General features: G+C 37.0%; 1 protein-coding gene across 1 annotated transcript in view; it reads right to left on the minus strand.

The window, feature by feature from the left end:
* LOC116981051 (dedicator of cytokinesis protein 1) overlaps positions 1-17,770 on the minus strand; it is a 413,994-nt gene that overhangs the window by 34,534 nt on the left and 361,690 nt on the right. The window contains exons 44-46 of the mRNA XM_033033698.1: positions 16,440-16,526; positions 9,301-9,477; positions 8,330-8,413 (exon numbers count right to left, since the gene is read on the minus strand). Coding sequence (XP_032889589.1) covers positions 8,330-8,413; positions 9,301-9,477; positions 16,440-16,526 — 348 coding nt within the window. The remainder of the gene's footprint in view (positions 1-8,329; positions 8,414-9,300; positions 9,478-16,439; positions 16,527-17,770) is intronic.

Raw genomic sequence — 17,770 nt, forward strand, 5'->3', positions numbered from 1 at the left:
ATTGAATACTTTTCAGTAAGAACAATGTTCTTGAGGATAGATTTTGTCCCTGAAATTATTTTTTGATTCAGATGGTGGCATGTGCAAAAATGCTGGATAATCCCATTATCTCTGTTACAACAGTAATGATTCTATGCTTAGTAGCTGATACAGATCATTATGCACCGTACAATTCAATTTGCAAAGGATGTAAGCTCCCTTTTTTGAAATAAAAACAGAAAATCCTAGAAATACACAGCAGCTCAGCCAGGTTGATAACCTTTCATGAGAAAGCCATGAACCTGAAACATCAACTCTGTTCCTCTCTCCAGTCTCTGCCTAACTTACCTACTCAGTATTTCCAGCACTGTCTCTTTTTATTCAAACATCCAGCACTTAATGTTCATTACTTTGTGAATGTTCTTATTTGTTTGATTATAGGTAAGCAGATACATACTATGAATACATACTAGGGTTTGATTTTGGTATTGATTTTACCTGCATTCTGTAAGCAGCTAACAAATCAATGCCATAAGGGAAATGCATTTAATAATACTTTCAACCATAGCTATTTTTATATAAAAGAGTTTTTTTAAAACTTCTTGCCTGTTCCACCTTAAGTGCCATGAGAGCAGATTGCTTTTCATTTTAACTGCTTCATTTAGTGGAATGTAGATGGACAGGGAATTACATTTCAGCTGTAGACATTAACTCTAGATTTTTACCTGAGTATGGGCAAATGCAATTTTAATATGTGGGCAGGAAAAACATTACCCTCTTTAAAATGCAGATAGGGGTAGAATAAATGTTTGGTCACAATGAATGCTGAGGTACAGAAATGGTAGTTAGCTGAGTGGCAGCCACATGTTACCATCTTAAACTGAATAAAGGAGCAGTAGTGGGTTTATCAATGGTTTAATAAACTTGGGGAATGGGTGTCAGCATCAGGATTTTTGGCTTTGTCATAGAATTTCTGTGGTCCTAATAGTTTAGAATGCAGTGTGCTGCTTGTAGCATGTAATTATCTCTATTTGCGCTTATCTTAATATTGTTAATCATAGCCCTAACGAGGCAATCATCCAGCTCTTTTTGCAAATGTTAATTGACACAGCAGTAACCGATCGTCTCATCTCAGTTTCAGCTATTCCGTGGAGAAAATTAAGTCTTTCCAATTCCAGTTTGCTACCATTTGTATGCGTTGCCTGTTCACACTTTAAACACATTCAAGTGCCTTAACTGCTTCAGTTCTGGACCATTCAGAGAAATTTTGATCTCTCTGGGCTGGAACAGTTGTTGGGTTGGAATCGAAATTCTTTCTGTCAATCAAATAAAAGAAATAAAATCCTTGGATGCTGGAAATTTTATGCAAAAACAACAACTATGGTGGAAATACTCAGCACCTCTCATTTTCTGGGTGCTTAAATATTGGTGACAACTGATACTTTTAGCTGCCATAGGTGACTTTGTTGCACGTTCTGATATATTTTCCATTTAGCTTGCATGTCAATCCTTTCATCATCTGATTATTTCTGATTTAAAAAAAATAATGCATATCTACGCCTTCATCTCTGTCTTCCCCTGCCACAATCCATGCTTAAAACCTTTTTTTGCAAATCTGATGAAAGTATTCAACCTGAAGCTATTTATTTCTTCATAAAATAAAAATTGAAGGAAAAAAAACCTGCCTAATGCTGGAAATCCAAAATTAAAAGATACTGAAATTACTGGTAGTATTCAGCAGCCCAGGCTGCATCTGTTGGCTAATGTTTCATGTAAAACACCCTTAGTTAGGACTGTGGAGGAGAGAAAAAAATTTGAATTAAACTGCTGTGATTATAAGGGAGGGGGGATGTCTCTGTTAGGGTTAACTGTACGCAAAGTTATCTGGTCAATCAGTGAATGGGAGAAATAAAGAGAATGGGAACTTAGACAAAAGAATGTTGGAGTTACAAAATGGAGAACAGGAAGACATGCCCAACAGGTCAGGTTGGGCATGTCCTCTACATTCAGAGAGGGAGTTGCAAAGGGAACTGTTTCTGAAAAAAAAAAGTTGAAAGGGGAGGAGAAAGGTGCGCCCAGTGGAAAAATCTTGTTGAAGTTGGCGGAAATTGGAGAGAATGATTTGTTAAATCGTACTCGCCAATCACCCCACTTCTTACGGCACCTTCACTTGTAACTGCAGGCAATGCAACAGTTGTCCATTCACCTCTTCTCCTATCATCTAAGGATACAAATAGTCTTTCCAGGTGAAGTAGTGATTCACTTGCACTTCTTGCAATATAGTCAGCGGCGCTGCAGATCTGCCACTGCCTGTGTGTGCAATTCCGGAGGCTTGGGGGGGATTAAAATGCAGGTTTATATTTGTTGTCAGAGAGGGATTTCCTCGGGCTGCTAGCTGATGAAGAACAATTGTTTGCGCTTCCGTTCCCGTTTAAAAAATAAATAAATTTGCTGGACGATTGCATCGCTGGATTGAAGTTAAACGCGATTTCTAACGCCTTCAACATCACAGATTGCATATCAGGACAAAGCAAAAGGTATGTCATGTATTTAACATATTATCTTGCTTTTTGGTGTAGCTTCATTTTAATTTTATGATTTGAAAAATGTTATTTAGGCCCCCATACGAATCAGCCATGTCTTGCCTGCCGATATGGGCTTAAAGTTTATGGCAACGGCAACATTCCAATCGATCACATTCCAAAAACATCCACTCAAGATAATCAAATTCATTATTTTTTTGCACAATCATGTCATGAGAAGATCTAAATCATCTATATTTTGTGTTATTGTCTATCAATGATCAATATTTTCATACTAAACATCCACAGTACAGCTATATTTAAGAGGGAGTTAGATGTTGCCCTTGTGGCTAAAGGGATCAGGGGGTATGGAGAGAAGGCAGGTACAGGATACTGAGTTGGATGATCAGCCATGATCATATTGAATGGCAGTGCAGGCTCGAAGGGCCGAATGGCCTACTCCTGCACCTAATTTCTATGTTAGTCAGATGTATTGTGCAAAAATAATGATTTTGATTATCTTGAGAGTGGATGTTTCTGGATTAATTTATGGGAATTAAACATTAAATTCATTCAATTTGGCATATAAATACATGACAAAGATTTAAAAATCATGTTACATTGTGAGTTCTTGTGTGAATGGGATCAGTTTGTTATTTGTTACTTGGATACTTAGGCTATTTAAAAAAAATTGCCTTTTCTTAAGAAATGGATAGATGTTTAGATCTAGTAATTGAATTTAGATGAATTTAATTGATTTGATGAATGATGAATATGAATTTTTTGTTGGGTATTTACTATTTGTTTTAGCGTTTAACTTTATCATTTCTACCTTTTTTTCTAAAACTGCAAATAATAACGTATCTGTTAATGCTGTTCAGTGTTTTGTTTTCTTTATATTTTAAACAGATGTCTCCGAAGAAGAAATGCAAAATTGTCAACCCAAAAGCCAAGCCAAGCATAGCTAGAGTTCACCTTGAAGTGTATTTCTCTGACATGCCTGAGTCTAAGAGGGATCTTAAAAATGGACACATCTTGTACGTATACCTTGTTTGGAAAAAGTCTGTCAGAAACTGAGAAATCGCTGGGTTCACATTTCTCTTTGTCGGATGCAGAAGGCTATTTATTTGTTGCTGTCAACTCAAGGGTGAGGACTCTCGTTAACTGGACTTTGCTTAAGTTTAAAAAACTCAGCAATCCCAAGGAACTTGGAGCATTTATGAAAATCTGTGATGAAACTTAATTTCCAGAAGGCAGTCAACACATTTCTTTAGATGACATTCCACCGCCTGGTGCTCAAGATCCTAAATCCTTGACATCAGCTGAAAGCCAAGTGCCCATATTTCAAGACACTGAGGACATGGGTGATGAGTCAGTCTGCATCCTCCACTGAATCTAGCAACGCCAGCTGCTGCCTCACTGGAACCAATGCCATCGACATCTAGTGTTTCAAGAAAATGTAGCAGAGAATTTCTAAGTCTTTCACCAAGGAAACAGAAAATGAAGAAAAGACTAAACTTTCTGTCCACATCCAAGGTCGCTCTTGCACTAAAATATTGCACAATGATCAGGGAACTTAGGGCACAGTTGAAAACTCCCAAACGTGTAGTTAATCAAACCTTAAAGAGAAAGCAAAACCAAATAGATTTAAAGGACAGAAAAATTCAGGAACTCAAAACCCATGAGAGCTTGCTGAAACCAAGGCAGAGTTTTTGAGACTTAAAAAAGCACACAAACAATTGCTCAAGTTTCGTGGCAGTAAGAAAAAGAGAAAAACTGTTTCAATTCATCAGTACAGAAAAGTTCATGAAAAACTAAAGGGCAGGGAAGAAGGTGTGAGACACCTCGAGTTTGACAATCTTGTCCTCAAAGAAACAATCGAAATTCTGGAGGCTGCCAGTATTGTCAAATCAAAGGTGGACCAGAAGACTTACTCCTCAACAACAAGGATGCATGTGTTGACTGTATTGTAAACAAAATTCCCACAGCAAATATTCCAATCCTGATAAGCCAGTTCTACAAGCGGAGTGGACTTAATCTGGATCATGTTCCTCGACGCACTGCAGTTGAACTTATGGCCCGAGAATTGGGAGCTATTGCTGAGTTGCAGACGGTAGATCCTAGCAACAAAGGATTTGACTGTGGGTTTTGATGCAACCACCCAAGAAGAGACCCATATTAACACTTCACCACCACAAATGTATTTCTGCAGCAGTCGATGAATTGGCTGGTGGGGCTGCTGAGGACTATGCGCAACATATTTGCGATACTGTTGACAATTTGTGTAAAACTTACACTTATTTCAATGAGCAAGCAGATTTCCAAGACACCAGGCAAAAGATAATAGACAACAATTCAAATACACTGAGTGACAGGTGTGCTGCTAATCATGCTGCTTTTAGGATTGTGAACAGTGAGTGGGGTAAATCTTTGAATGAGGTCTACTGCCACTTGCATCCTCTTGACTCCATCGCAACATCAGTTCGCTCAGCCCTCAAAATGCATAAACAATCCAGAGGAAAATTCTTGTTTGGGATAGACTCTAGCAGGAAATATCATACTGCAGATGAACAAACTTTGGTACAAGAATGCAAAAGGGGACACAAAAGGATTTGTTGCATTTTTTGGATGAAAGGAACATCCCCCGAGGTGTCCTCCCACGGTACCTGCGTGATGCGCAAATGACGCTCAAATGGGACAGGCCCTTACATATACTTTTCCATATTAGTGGCAAGCTCATAGAACATTATGACGACTTTGTTGCCCTGCTGAATAGCAGAACATCCTGTGGGGAGTTGAGAAGCGCCATCCTCCATGACTTCGCCCAGGCTGAAGCAAAAGTAGAACTTCAGATATTGGGCTTACTTAGCAAATATCTGACTGGGCACTTGGATGAAGCGCTTCTACACTTCAAGCCAGAATCAGATCAACCATGTTGATGGCATCAAAGTGGTTAAAGGGGTGATTGCTGCTCTAAAGGAAGCCACAGAAAATCCAGAGAACATGATATTGGCAAGGGAAGATTTCTTCGGTGAGGAGGTGCATCTTGATGCCACGTTGACAAAACTTCGGGAGCTACCAGTATATCCACAGTTCAGTTCAAAGATGAGGAGCTGTCTTCAAGCTGTCATCACTGTGTTGGAAAGACAGTATAGTAAATACTTTGAACTTGATGTAACTAAGAAACTGAAGGAGGATACTGCATCAGAAAGATCACAAAACATTGATGCGGAGGAGATAATGGGGATGTTTAGCTCATCGAAACAGAAATCTCCCAATGCCACCATGTGTTATTTGTCATGTAGGATGCAGGCCTGCAAGAGTAGAACAGTCAATTACCTTGATAATCTCGAGGAGCAACGTAGGGACGAGGTGCTCTGTAAGGCAGTGACATGGGGGAGAGTGCAGAGGAACAGACGGAAGAAAAAACAGAAGGAATTGAGAGCAGAAATCATCAAGCGACAGAAGACGAGGAGCATGCTCGGGACACGAAAGAGAGGAAAAAACTAAGAAAAAAATTGAAAGAGACTGATTTAAACAGCATTCGCAGAGATTACTACTCCAAATGTGATGATCTACAGGACATTCTTAATGGGAAAGTAGTGGGCAGAAAGGCATGTCATGCATGGCTTGAAGAGCAAAAACTTGTAGTTTACAATGCCAAAATTGAAAAGTTGAGGAAAAACAAGGTGTACAGTTGCTTATTGGTTGCAATCTGAGGAGTATGATGATGCTACTGATTATGATATGCCAATGTACCAGCTAGCAACTGATCTTCTCCATAAAGACTTGGTCTTTTGCTAGAAATTGCGATTTCTTTACCTGTCTGTTATGGACTTACAGCATATAATACAATAATATTAAAGTTCTGATCTTGAGAATATCACATTTTTGAATTTTCAAGGCAGTCTGGGTGTTTATTACTATTTCTGTCACAACGGTCAATTTTGTAATTAGCTACAGTTAGGTAACTAACTAATTATATGCTTTAATTTCAGGTCATCCAAGAAAGATGTTTCATATTTGTTTCAGAATACTTCAATCTACAATAACTGAAAATTTCATTCAGTTCTTTTAATTTTTAAGAAAGTTATGGGCTTTTGACTGTCCTCGATCACAGCTTTTGTGTTAAGTCAATGGAAAAGCAATAGGGACCAAGATGCTAATTTCTGAGTATGTAAATGACCATAACTTTTTTTAATACTGAAGATATGAAAGTGAATTAGGTATCAAATTAAAGTTATTTTTATGCTTTATCTGATGGGATAAATTACAGGCTTGATTTTTTAAATCTCAAAATGTTGTAACATTCCTACTTCAGGCTGACACAAATCGAAACATAGAAAATAGGTGCAGGAGGAGGCCATTTGGCCCTTCGAGCCAGCACCGCCATTCATTGTGATCATGGCTGATCGTTCCCTATCAATAACCCATGCCTGCCTTCTCCCCATATCCCTGGACTCCATTAGCCCCAAGAGCTCTATCTAACTCTCTATTAAATCCTTCCAGTGACTTGGCCTCCACTGCCCTCTGTGGCAGGGAATTCCATAAATTCACAACTCTCAGGGTGAAAAAGTTTTTTCACACCTCAGTCTTAAATGACCTCCCCTTTATTCTAAGACTGTGGCCCCTGGTTCTGGACTCGCCCCACATTGGGAACAATTTCCTTTCATCTAGCTAGTCCAGTCCTTTTATAATTTTAAATGTTTCTATAAGATCCCCCCTCATCACTTCTAAACTACAGTGAATACACGCTTAATTTAGTTTACAAAAGTCAAATACTATATCTTAAGGAATTCAAATCACACTTGTCACTCAATTGGTTTATTATTCAAAAAACATGCATTTTCTATTCTATGACAATATGTTGTTTTACTTCTACCAGCATAGAAAATATCACCTCCACTAATCACCTCCCTAACATATGGACATATATTTTACTCAGACCAATAATCTAACAAACAGAACAAAGAGTACACATAATTCACTGATATATCAATTCGGTTTAAGATAATCTTTTTTTACTTCTCACAAAGATATAATTAGCAGGTGTTATATCCCTGTACATAAACAATCCCAAATAAAGATTTTTTTGCATTTAGTAACCTGGTATACTAATGAAATAAAGTGCAAAAAAAACCGGTGAGAATGTATTTTGCTTTGGTTGAAGCCAGATACTTTGGGCACAGTGACAATATAGGCAGACAACTGGCTCAGTAAACCTCAAACCTGTAAAGTAAGCTTCTGTTATTCTTGGAAATGGGCCCATCTTCAATTGCCTACATGTCACTGATGAAGCATTAGCTGATTAAAAAAAATCCCTGAGAGTTGCTTCACCACTGAAATACTGCTAAATGATAGCTCTCCTTTCTTTATGAGCAACATACTATCTAGAATAAAAATAATTAGTTATTTTCTCTTGTACACCTTTTGAAATGTATAGTTTTTTATAATACATGAAATAATCTTCCATCTTTCAGCAGCGATGTAATATGTTGACAAATATAGAATCCTGGGTGGAAAATTTTATGAATTCCTATCATGGATTTTACTGAGGATGTCAATGAGGCACAATGAAGACAAGATACAATATGGGGAAATATACATTGACATAAAAAATGTCACTATGTTGTTTAGTTCCATGCAGATTATCTACTGTCATTTCTGTGGCACAATCGGTACTTGTGATCTTGTGACATTCATTTTGTCAGATGAAATGACAGATTGCTTTTCACCCGAATAATTGCTGAACTTATTTTCTGTTTCAGATGAAGCACATTTATTCGCTTCAATGTGTTCAGCATCTCAAGCACATAAATAGGCTTTACCTGCCAGGCTATGAGGTCTTTGAGCTTTTCAATCTTTTCATGGTCTTCGACGTGTTCCTGCATGTATTTTTCAGTGAAAAATGCCTAATTTTGAAAAGAAGCAAACAAGCAATTTTATTAAAAGCAACTAAAATCAATTTTTAAGCAATATTTCACAATAGAGACAGCATGTCTGGAAATGATACGATAATGATTGGAAATGTGTTGGGAATTGGGAATCAAACGTATTAGCATAACTGCAAGCATAAGTAAACACCCGTGAACTAACTTTCAAAGAGAATTAGGTACAAAGGAATAAGCACAGATTTGGTTAAGAATTGATTTATCCAAACCCGCTCTAAAATGGCATGCATGGTTAAAAGAACAGAATTTTTTTTTTTATTGATAGATATTTTGTGGTGGTGGTATTAAGGTTGAATTACTGATTAAATATACGGAAGCCTAGTCTCCTATTGCAGCTGGTGCAATTTAAATCCAGATAATATTAGTAACAAAAATTTTCTGATGAAAATCTCACCCAATTTACTAATGTCCTCAACTGGTTTGGGCTGTGAGCTACTGTAGAACCAGAAGTGTAACTGATTCTAAACTCGGAATGGTTAATAAGGGCAATTATGGATAAATATGCTGGTGATGTTCATAGTACATGAACAAAATACGTTTTCCTCAATTTTAAAAAAGTTTAGGAAAGGCAAAGTGGTTAAATTACCAGCCTAGTAATCCAGAAGCTGGAGTTCAAATTCCACTAAAGCAGATGTGGAATTTAAATATGTTGGTAATCTTGAATTTATTTTTCAAAAGTCATAATTACAAAACCACCAAATTGTTATAAAAACATATTTGGTTCATTAACATCATTCTGACTAATATATGATTCTAATTGGTCTAGCAAAGATGATTAAGAAGCAACAAACGTTAACTCTGCATTTGGGTAAGAAAACAAATAAACACAGAAAACGTATTAAACAAACCTTTTCATAATTGGTGAAACCACCCATTACTGCAGGGTCCACAATTCCATTCAGCATCATGGAGAGTGGATTAATAGGTAAATTTGGATCGTTCATGTGCTGTTGAACCATGTTATTAATCTTCTCATTCGTTAACTGCATTGTTTCTATCGCATTCTCCAAAGGACTTATCTCAACCTGCAGGACAGAGAGTACATAACCACTACCTGATGTATTCTGCTTTAAATAAGTAATTTCTTTAAAAGTTCTAAATGAAGACATTCGTAAGGCCACATTTGAAGTACTGCTGGTTGTCCTGCTGTACAAAGGATGTCAGGAACAGGAAAGAGTGAAACAAATATTTGAAAGGATGTTATTGGGTCTGGAGAGTTTGATGAGGAGAGATTGAATGGGCTGAGAGGTGACTTTATAGAGGTACATAAAATCATGAGGGGTTCAGACAATGCAAACTGTTGCAGTCTTTTTCCCATGGTAGGAGAGTTAAAAAAACTGGAGGACATAGTTTAGGCTGAGAGTGAGAAGATTTAAAAGATACCTGAGGGGCAAATATTTTCCACATACATGGGATATGTGATGTGGGATTAACTTGGTTATGTAACATGGTTGACATGAACAAGTTGGGCTAAAAGGCCTACTTCTGTGACGGAGAGCTCTATGACTCCACAAATTCTCATATTGTACTATAAGGATCATTCTAAATATTTATGATTTCTTTAGGCAAGATATTTTTTGGTCATGTCTTTATCTTCTATCATGATTACAATTTACAAACTGGATACAAATGACTTCCAAACAAATGCCAGAAATGTTCTGTAATGTAATGAGATACAACAGTTTCAAACTATGTCAGTTCCAGAGGGTTATTTTCCTCAAAATAATTTTCTCTTAGAAGTTACCAAGCTAAGATTTGTGCCTGAAGGTATAATCAAGTGAGTTACATAACATTAAGCACATTAAAATGACTTAGTTTGCTTGAGGCAATGTTACAATATTGTTCCTTGAACAATGAAAGTCATGCCATGGATAATCTAGGTTTTTGGATTTTAGGGTTATTCAACTCCACAATCAGGTTGCAACTGTTAAGATGCATCATACAAATCTCTAATTCTTCACCATAATCACATCATTAAATATTCCAGTGCGCACTGAATGAATAATAATACCATATTTATGCTTCTCACAGAAACTTTGTGGGCTTGTGAGTGATGTTGAAGGCAGTAAGAGTTTGAAAAAGTGCAGAACCCTTCACTGAAAGTCCAAGGCTTCCGAATAGGACACATAATTAAGTATTGCAAAGGTAAATGTAGCATCTTTGATTTCTATCAGAAACTATTATTCAGTTACCAAGTCCATTTTCTCTCCAAGGCAGCTCTCCAAAACTCTCTATGCAACCTAGGTGTAATTTATGATGCCCATTTGAGTTTTGGACCTCATGGCTGCGCTGTCTCATTGACTGATCAAGTCAACCTTTGTAATAACACCCAAATCCTTCTGAAGTTCTCATCCATGCTTTTAGCAATTCCAAATGTGATATTTTCAATGCACTATTTTAGCTGGACTCTCTATGAACACTATATGATCAAAATCACTGCTGGACATGCCCTAACCTGTACCAATCTGTCTGCTTACTGATCTAAATGATCTTAATAAACACTTTGTTTTTTTTAATTATCGTTTTTGCTTTTGAATACCTTCCATGACCTCACTCCTCCCTTTTCCTTAATATTTTTCAGCTGAGCAACTCTCTAAGATACGTGCAGCCCTCTAAATCTAGCATTTTGTTCATTTCCAAATATAATTAATCTGCTTTCCACACAGATTTAAACTCTGGAATTTCTTCCCTAAACCTTTTCACCTCTTTTCTTTCCTTCTTTAAAATACTTCTTAAAATGTACACTTTTGACCAAATTTTTGTCATCTCTACAATGTGTGATATTAATCTTCGACATGAAAATGCAAGTGAATTTCCTTCTATACTTTGCTACATAAAAGGAAGGTGGTGTTATACCTTGTTAACCAATAGCTAAACATTGGGGGTAGCTCCCATACATTCTGCATCAATACCTCCCGAGTTACAGTGAAAAGTCTCTGCAAGACACCATCACCAGCCTACTCAGAATGAATTGCTGCTGTCCACACCAGTCCAGTAGCACACTAGTGCAGCATCCTGCAGAACAAGATTCTGGCCCTCTTGAAGTAAGGGGAATATATCTTTGTGCCGAGTGATTACTGAACTTGAAATTTCAATCTTTCCATGCAACTAATCTCTAGTTACTCGCTGTTGAGAAAACACCATTATTTCTATTCAGGGTCAAAGTGGACATAACCTTTCTACATTGAACACCATTTTCTCATTTTTTGTTCCTATTGAAACTTATTGCTCCCATCTGTACTATTTAGTTTGGCACCTAACAATCAACAAATCACGATACAGGTAGTTCTCCTATAACATGATAGTTGCATTCATGAGAAATCTTGTGCTATAGAAATACGTGTTATAAAAACAATTGCGTCAATGGGGAAAAAGTGAAAAGTGAAACAGTTAGAGCTTCAGACAGAATTTTCAAAAATAAATGTATTTTTGTTATTGCAAACTAAAAATACTGATGGGTGTCAGTTACATTGTATAAGTATTGCATACGTGTCAAAGGTGATTTCTTGTCAATTTCAATGGCCGTCTTTGGTGAAAAAGACAGACTGTGTTCTTAAGAGATAATGGTACTTGAATACTGCAGGGAGGTTAAATGTATGTTTCTTTTCCCTTGTTGGCTTTTTTTTTATCAAGGTAGCTTTATTATCATGCTTGTCAATTTCCAAAGTTACTTTTCAGTAGTTCTCTAGTTACCAATTGAAATTGTGTTATAACCAATTCAGCCCGTGCAATACAAAGAGTGTTTCCTGATTTGTCAATCATATTATATCCAATTAGTTTTATGGAAATGCGCTATAGCGGAACTATCTGTATAGAGTTCCCAATATTCCTTGGTCATTTTAAAATATAATGAAAGTGTAGTTAAGACCTTGGATAACACCACGTCACAGTCTGCCAATATTTCTATATATTTGTAAGCAGACGTATATTTCTACTGTCTTCTATTCAATCATGAACAAAGCCAATAAATTGTCAGTAATTCCAAGCATTCAATTCCCACTGTTATTACTAATTTCTATTCTAATGTTCGGACATCTATATATTTAACATTCAGATTCCCTTAAATACAAGATTTACCTATTTTCAGACTCACCTGCTGATTCATCACCATTTAAAAAAAATTATACTGAATCTAGCTGGTTTCATTACCAAGCTGGTATTTTTAAATTTTATTTCATTCATATCCTTTATTGTAAAGGCCAATACAAGATATCTGTACTTTCTTAAAATCCAATAACAATATCAAAGATATTGCTGAACGATGCTAATATTTGTAACATTTGAGAGTTGTATATAATAGAGCACTATCATGAAGAGTCTGGGGTAAGCACAATAATTAGAGATTTGGGCGTGAAGTTATTGGTCATGGTTAGACAGATGGTGAGATTCTCACATGCCAATTTTAAATGTTACTGAGAAACTGACGATAGCAAGTCACATATTGCATTTGCAAAACTAGCTTGAAGTGTTTACAGATGGCTGACAAGATAGGAAAGTATAACATAATATTAGCCTCCTGCAAATAAGTCAACTGAAAAGTGATGTCAAAAATGTTATCATCACATATTGTTTAGTTAATTTGACCTTTTTTCTAACAAAAAAGTCTATCCATTTATCTATGCTGTTCTGCTCAAATTATGAATTGAAATGAGTACACCGTAAGATTACCCATTCCTTGAATAGCTTGTCCTGCAAGTAGAATAATTAGCTGATCGGCTATTATAACTACAAGCAAACACACCAAAAGACAAATTATATCAAAAGATGTTTTAGTGCTGTGGTGACTTAAATTCATCCTTCTACTCATTATAAATAAAAATCAACGAGAGGGAGAAATTGAGACAAAGGGCCGGAAGCAAACAAATAATTCTTAGTCAAATCCATTCACACATACAGTACTATTAATGGTTACTGACATTTTACCACTGTGCAGTTGGCATTCCTATTTTCACTCTAAGCTGTCAACATCAGACAGGATTCACAGGTACAAACTGTTTAGATGCTAAAGTAAAATATTGCTATATCTGGGATTGAACTCCATTATATTATAACTCAAAAGAAAATGTTAACCCCTCCTTAATAAGTTCCTATCCTTTCATTATTTTTCCAATTACATATAAGAATATTTTTGTGGCATCAACAAGGTTCTCCAAAAAAGCTTTTGACCAATGGATTTAAACAGGGTAAGACAATGAACTGATTAATCATAGTTGCAAATTAATGAACTTTATTAATCCATCTCAAAGAAATCGTTCACAAAAATGGATCCCACAGGAACAAAAAAAAAATATTCAACTACACCTTAATATCTAATATTTCAGTTAACAGACCATTATAATGCTATATATTAATTTGTGATTAGAAAGTGAACTCAACTTGTTCTTTAGCTTGGAGACACAGTGAGCTGCAGATGCTGGTTAACAAAAAAACACACCAACTGCTGAAGTAACTCAGTGGATCAGGCAGCATCTGTCGAGAAAGGATGGGCGACATTTGGGGTTTGATGAAGTGTCCTGACCTGAAACGTCACTTATCCATGTCCCCCAGGGATGCTGCCTGGTCCATGGAGGTACTCTAGCCTATATATAAATACATCCTAAATACATCCCATATTGATCTTGTGTAAACCATGAACATGAAGAAGAGCATTTCAATAACTACAAGTATCAATCATCCAAAGATCAATCATCTCAGCTCCATTTTTGTTTCAAATGTCTTTTACCTCCATTTGCTCCCTTACTACAGCTACCAGTTTGTTCAGCCATTCTCATATCTCTATTGTGGATGCTTTATCTCCATTATAACCTTATGAAAATACGAATAGACACATGGGCTAGGAGCAAGAGTTGGCAACGGCCTTTTAAGTCTGCTCTGCCATTCAATTATTTGACAGAGTGATAGAGTGTGGAAACCGACCCTTCAGCCCAACTTGCCCATACCTGCCAACATATCCCAGCTACACTGGTCCCACCTGCCAGCATTTGGTCCATATCCCTTCAAACCTGTCCTATCCATGTACATGTCTAGCTGTTTCTTAAATGTTCCCTGCCTCAACTACCTCCTCTGGCAGCTTGTTTCATACATCCACCAGTTCATTCCATATGCCTCATCTGTCTTAAATCAGTCACCATTCATTTTCATATAGTGACTCCCTAGTTCCAGATTTTCTCACAAGAGAAAACAATCTCTCCAAGACCACTCTGTCAAGTCTCTGTCTCTGAGCTTCAGTGCATCCTTTTGCATTAATTCCTGCAGTCTAGAACATGCTCGGTGGCACCGAGGAACTTTAATCCATTTATTAAACTGGAAGACCAAATATTCTGGGTAGACTAAAGTCAGTTTTCACCGTTAATGGTCTTCCACAGCACCACAGTCCCAGAACAGACTTGATCCAATTGCCGGCGATCTTAAACAGGATTGCCATTTCCCGTTGTCTATACTAACCCCCCTTCGGATTGTCGATGATGGCGATGATACCTTTCATCATGTATTCTGACATTCTGCCAACAGGAAGGATAGTGATACGCATCCAGGCCTACAGATCCTAAAAGAAATCTAGCCAGTAAGCTGTTGTTATCAGGTGTTCTGTTCGTTTCGAGACATGGATAGAGCCTGGCAACTCCTCCAGGGTCTGTGGCTGGCCTAGAACCTCTTGCGCCTTCATGAGAGAGGACACTCAGTTCTGGGATATTGTGCTGTCAGTGGCCTTTCTGTTATTCAGATGGATAGTTGCTACTGAACCATCTTTTGTAAGCCTATGGATCATGGAGCTAGCTCCCCGTGTAAACCCTTTAAAAAAGAAGCACAAGCATTTCTCATCTTGCTCCACAGAGCGGATACTGGATCCGAGGATAATCTTGGACAAAACAAAGGCGATAAGCAAGGCTTGCTCCCCCTTCAGTTCTTAGCATTCCTTCCTCACATATAACACCCTATATTATGTAAGGAGAAGATTCTACTAATTTGCCTGGAGTTGATGCAATTTCCACTAGTTCAGTCTTGCTTTCTACACACCTTTTAGCATGAAGACTCTCAATGTTCTCCCACCAATGCATCAGGGAGTCAAAGAGGGGCTTTGCGGTTCTCTAAGTTGTGTAATCTCTTTTTAGTTCCTTGGTGTTATCTGGGGTCAGCAGCTCGACGTTCATTGCAGCCTAAAGGGCCTGTCCCACTTGGGCGTCATTTGCGCGTCACGCAGATAGCGCATGAAGATTTTGTACATCCCAAAATCCTAGGGTGCCGCACGCGACACTGCCTACGTCACCACGCACCACACGCGCATCACGTGCGCGGCACGACACGCGCGTCATGCATCGTGATGCATAAATGACGTTGCGTAAATTACGTGCAAATGACGCCCAAGTGGGACAGGCCCTTAAGTTTCTTTGGAACACTTTTAGCATCACTAAGGCCTCAGGTTGATATGCTGGACATATTTTGTTCATGCTGCCCCCATTGAGGTGAAAACAACACTTTGAATGTTATTTCCTTAACCTTTAATGATTGTTTTCAATTGAATTAAACTCTTTTGTTATATTAACCTTTTGTTACAATTAATCCATATACAATTGGTTCAATACCATGCATGACAATTTAGATTGTTTAAATTTAAATTTGATGTAAAAAACAGAAAGCAATCTTAAAACTGCAGAAACTCTGGAATTATCACTGCAAAATGAGTACACAGACTTTTTTAAATATTCTAATTTAACAGACAAGTCCAAAAAAACCTGCAAAATAAATTCAATTAAATTAGCAATCAGCTCTGTCAGTTTTAGGTAATAATATCCATTCAAAATAAATTACTAATCATTGTAATACAGTTGTGTCCTGAGCAATGTTAAACAACATGATTTTGCATGCGTCATACTCATATATATCTGTTGACCAAACTGTCTATAAAGGTTGTAGAGAACAATTATATTCATTTTATCTGCAGGTTCAATTTGGAAGATAATTGATTATGGATATTATCAATCATGCTTACCATTGAGTCAGATTTCACTTCAAACCATCGCAGAATGCCAGGTAATTTATATGCTGTCACATAAGTGGTCCTTTCAATCCACATATTCTATGGAAACAATTTCAAGCAATTAGCCCATGCTCTGGAAAAACAAATCCTCTGAGACTCACTCGTCGACTTCTACATTTAAATCTATTCTATGCCTAACTGCACTAAACAACAGCATAATTAAAAAATATACTTGACTCTTGTTAATCATTATTCATAATCTCAAAAAAATGTACTTGCTGTATTAGTTTCTTTAGTGTCATGGTTGTCAGGATTTACAATGGTAGCAAGTTTTACTATTTGCAAACCACCACCATTGACATGCGTGCAAACGACTGTAAAGCCTTTTTTAACAAACACGATATTTGCCAATGATGTGTGTAAAAATCTGGGCTGTACAAATTTTCTAGACTACGGAACACTTAAATAAACAAATATAACTAGAAAACTAATAGATGTTAAGTTGATTTAAAAATGCATCTAGGATAGGCGAAGCTTGCGTTATACTTGCGTTAAATACTGCAGTAAACAACAAATTTTGCCATTCATTTCATAATTTCTGACAGGTCTTCCCCGGGTTGCAACAAAGTTCCGTTCTCGAGAACAGTTCGTAATCTGAACAGCTCACAAGTCATAAATAATTAAATAAAAACAATGAGAAACCAAAAGCCACAGGTAATTAAAGCAGCATGTTTTACTCAACCATTCAGATATTGCCATGATCTGAGTTCCTACAGGCAGAAGATGCCTGCAGCCCCAAATCTGCAGACAAATCTGCCGGTCATGCAAATATTTATCGGACTACGGGCTATGCCATAGACAGGTGTTCTTAACAATCTTCTAAAGTTCTACACTGCTAACTTACAGTAGTATGGAAAATTAAATGAGACTTCACGGAAAATGAATAAGTTCTGAAGAACCGTAAATCAGAATGAAATTCATCAAACAACAATAATAGTAACACATTCCTTTTTCAGCTGAGGAATACATGCTAATACTGAAAACAAAATTAGAAAATTACCATTCCTTGGTATGGTTACATTGTTATTAAGTAAAAATTTTCTACAGCTGCAGTGCTCCTTTTTTGATTACATAAATTTTGCCTTCTCTATTTAATATTTTCTCTGCTATTTAAAAAAAAAGTTCTTCATATTTAGTACGGAAAGGATAAAACCAAGGATAAAGGTGTGAATTCAAGGATAAAGAGGGGAAACCAAGGTTAAAGCAGGGAATTCAAGGATAAAAGAAGGAATTTATGCTTGAAGTCAGATGATGTGAGTGAGGTACTAAACAAGTACTTTGTA

Source organism: Amblyraja radiata, chromosome 15, assembly GCF_010909765.2.
Source record: "Amblyraja radiata isolate CabotCenter1 chromosome 15, sAmbRad1.1.pri, whole genome shotgun sequence".
NCBI classification, from domain to species: domain Eukaryota; kingdom Metazoa; phylum Chordata; class Chondrichthyes; order Rajiformes; family Rajidae; genus Amblyraja; species Amblyraja radiata.